The 3,141-nt window shown below is 34.1% G+C and overlaps 1 protein-coding gene across 1 annotated transcript; it reads left to right on the top strand.

Moving 5' to 3' along the window:
- Positions 1-893: 893 nt before the first annotated feature.
- Positions 894-2,080, top strand: LOC110600822 (putative clathrin assembly protein At1g25240). Its single transcript, XM_021737710.2, has one exon. It carries the CDS (start codon positions 894-896, stop codon positions 2,022-2,024), a length of 1,131 nt encoding a protein of 376 aa, XP_021593402.1. The 3' UTR covers positions 2,025-2,080.
- Positions 2,081-3,141: the final 1,061 nt, after the last annotated feature.

Here is a 3,141-nt window from a genome sequence, read left to right as displayed (position 1 = left end):
AACACAAACTTACCACCTAAACCATTTGTAGGTTGCGTTGTCACATCTTAAAAGTTCTTACCTTTTTTCATCAAAACTATAACCCAACCCATGCTTTTAAGAAATTTTATTAATCAAGGACATACATACCAGGTGCATTTAAGAAATTTTCATATTTTAGAGTAGCCATTGCTTGACCTAACCCATGCTTTACGGACTGATCGGAGGAAGAAACGGATAAAATGGTTGGTTTTGGGTCAGCTGAAAGAAGGCCCATGAGGGTTTGTTAACATAGAGCAATGAGGAAAAATTCTCACAAGGTCCATAAATTGAGGCCTTTAGCACACCCACAAGAGACAATGGAGGGGTTGGAGCTACTGAATTTATGGGATTATATCCCACTTAACACTTGAAAAAAAAAATCCCATTTATAAATACATATAATTTTATAATTTTTATTTAAACTTTATTATAATTTTATACCTTCAATCCATGTTAATCCATTTTAGGTAAGTTTTTTTTTTCTTCACATTGAGTACTTCAAAACTGAAATTACTAACCTTGCAAATAAACTTAGGATTAATGTGAAATGGAGTTGACATTAGATGAAGAGAAAAGTGTATAATCATTAATGCTGTCCTAAATTAGAGGACAGCAAATGACAAAGTCAAAGAAACCAACTCATAGAATCTGTGAGAAATAACATTGGCAGGAATTGTTGTCCACAAAACAAGAATTAATTTTAAAAAAATCAAATAATTAATTAACGGTTGTGAAACTCGAAGGTTTTGGCCGGTTAAGAAAGTTTTCTTTTTTCAGGTTAAGTTATGTTTGAACAGTTCAGAAATAGCAAGCATCCATATTCTAAATAGAAAAGGCCCTTCAATCACCAACTCTTGGGGAAGAAAGCACGAATGAAGCTCTGGAGGAGGGCAGCCGGTGCCCTCAAGGACCAGAGAAGCATACTCCTCGCTGGCCTCTCTCGCCGGTCAGTTTATCGGAACCCTGATCTCGAAACGGCAATCATTAAGGCAACCAATCATAATGACAGCCACGTCGATTACAAGAATGCCCAGATAGTCTTTGCATGGATTCGTAGCTCCCCAGTGACCTTAAAGCCTTTGCTTCGAGCTCTAAGTAGCCGTATGGAGAAGACGCAGAGTTGGGTTGTGGCTCTCAAGGGTTTGATGTTACTGCATGACATTTTCTCTTGCAAGACACCAGCCGTGCAAAGAATTGGAAGGTTACCATTTAATTTATCACATTTCATCGATGGAGACTCGAAAAACAGCGAAATGTGGGGATTCAATGCCTTTGTTCGCAGTTATTTTGCTTATCTGGATCAAAGATCTGTACACTTGTACGAGCAACCGAAGCAAAATGAAGAACCATTAGTGCAGGAGCTTCTCCAGCTACAAAACTGGCAATATTTGCTTGATATGCTGCTTCAAATCAAACCAGAAGCCAATAACATGAGAAAAACCCTGATACTTGAAGCCATGGATTGTGTTATCATCGAAGTATTTGATGTTTATAGCAGAATTTGTAATGGGATTGATAAGATTCCGTTGGGAATTTACTCAGCTGGGAAGCCTGAAGCAAGCATGGCACTTAAAGTTCTTCAAAAGGCAATGATTCAAGTTGAGGATCTTGCTCTCTATCTTCAATTATGCAGGAATTTTGGCGTCTTTCACGCTATGGAAGTCCCAAAAGTCAATCATATACCAGAAAAAGATATCAGAAATCTTGAACGTATAATTAATGAAGTTTCTGATAAAGCTCAAGAGAATTATTATGATTACTTGCATGATGATAAAGCTATGGTGATAAGGGAAGATGCTTGTGCCATTGTTGAAGATAAGAAACCCAATGGATTGCAGACGATAATTACAGACAAATGGGAGGTTTTTGATGAAGATAATTTCATGTATAGAATTCAAGAGAATGAACTCTTCGATTTTAGAACAGGAAACCCTTCAAATTGTAGTTCGGAATCTCTTTCGCCTGTTTGTAGACAAGAAATTCCAGATTTAATTAGTTTCTAGTTCTTGGAATTGCAATTTTGTATTGGGAGACTTGCAACCTCATGAGTTTAGTGAGTGCTTCTTCATCAATGGATTACTTTTTTTGTTGAAGATAGGAAATGGATTATCACTTTTAATTTACTTGTAAAAGAGTGATGGAATTTGTAAATGATTATTAAGATAATGATTCCATATTTTTCTTTTATTAAGTGAGATCAATAGTTAAATTCTTATAAATGAAACGCACTGTCCCGATATAAATATAATTTAATTTACGAAAAATTAGATATTTATTTGTATTTGAAATCGGATATGATTCCATTATATCTTCTTTAATTAGGCATGCTTTATAATATGTCTGTATAACATCAAAGGCTGCCGAGTCCATATACTCTATAATATGGCACAAACTTTTTCAACACTATCCATGTTCTCCTTAAGATGTGACGAAAATAAGTCGTAAAAGAGGTTAAAAAAGGCAACCCAGATCCAAGCAAACGTTGATTTTAAGCCATAGCTATATTGAGAGCAAGAGAGACCATAGCCTCTGGTCTTAAGGTTTAATTTCCCTTGCCCTTCATTCATTCAAGAATTGTAACGTGTATATATATATATAACAGATATCTCCTACCCATCCAATTGAAATTAAATTTTATTTGTATTAAATTGAATCATTAAAAAATTATAATGATGAAATATTATTAATAAATAAATAATTTTATTATTAATCGTTACACTCGAATTCTTATAATTTGAAATGAAAAGATATATTAATTTAAGAGTAATTTTCATTGTTAATTGAAGAATCAGTGTAGATACTGATGGATAAATGACTTTATTTCATGGCGAATTATTAGTGTCGCATGCAAAGTTGCAACATCAAATTCAAGTACAACATACATTTCTTAGAACTAAAGTTGTTTTTCTCTCTTTATTAAGTAATGAAATTTTTATATTTATGAAATGAACCAAACTATTTTCAAATACTATTATGTTCTTCAAAGCTCCTCTTCTAGCAGACATAAATAAATTTCTTTATATGGGACTGTCTTCTAAGCCCTGATACAGTTTATCCAATCATGCATGGCTCAGGGAGGTAGTCTTCTTGCAGCCTTCGTCTTCATAGGAGTCTGTGATT

The sequence above is a fragment of the Manihot esculenta genome, chromosome 15 (genome assembly GCF_001659605.2).
Source record: "Manihot esculenta cultivar AM560-2 chromosome 15, M.esculenta_v8, whole genome shotgun sequence".
Lineage (NCBI taxonomy): Eukaryota > Viridiplantae > Streptophyta > Magnoliopsida > Malpighiales > Euphorbiaceae > Manihot > Manihot esculenta.
Note: the sequence above shows the minus strand (reverse complement) of the source record. Positions and strands in the feature narration are given on the sequence as shown.

Bases quoted from the DNA above. Each gene is read 5' to 3' on its own strand.
- LOC110600822 (XM_021737710.2), top strand. From the start codon at position 894: ATGAAGCTCTGGAGGAGGGCAGCCGGTGCCCTCAAGGACCAGAGAAGC.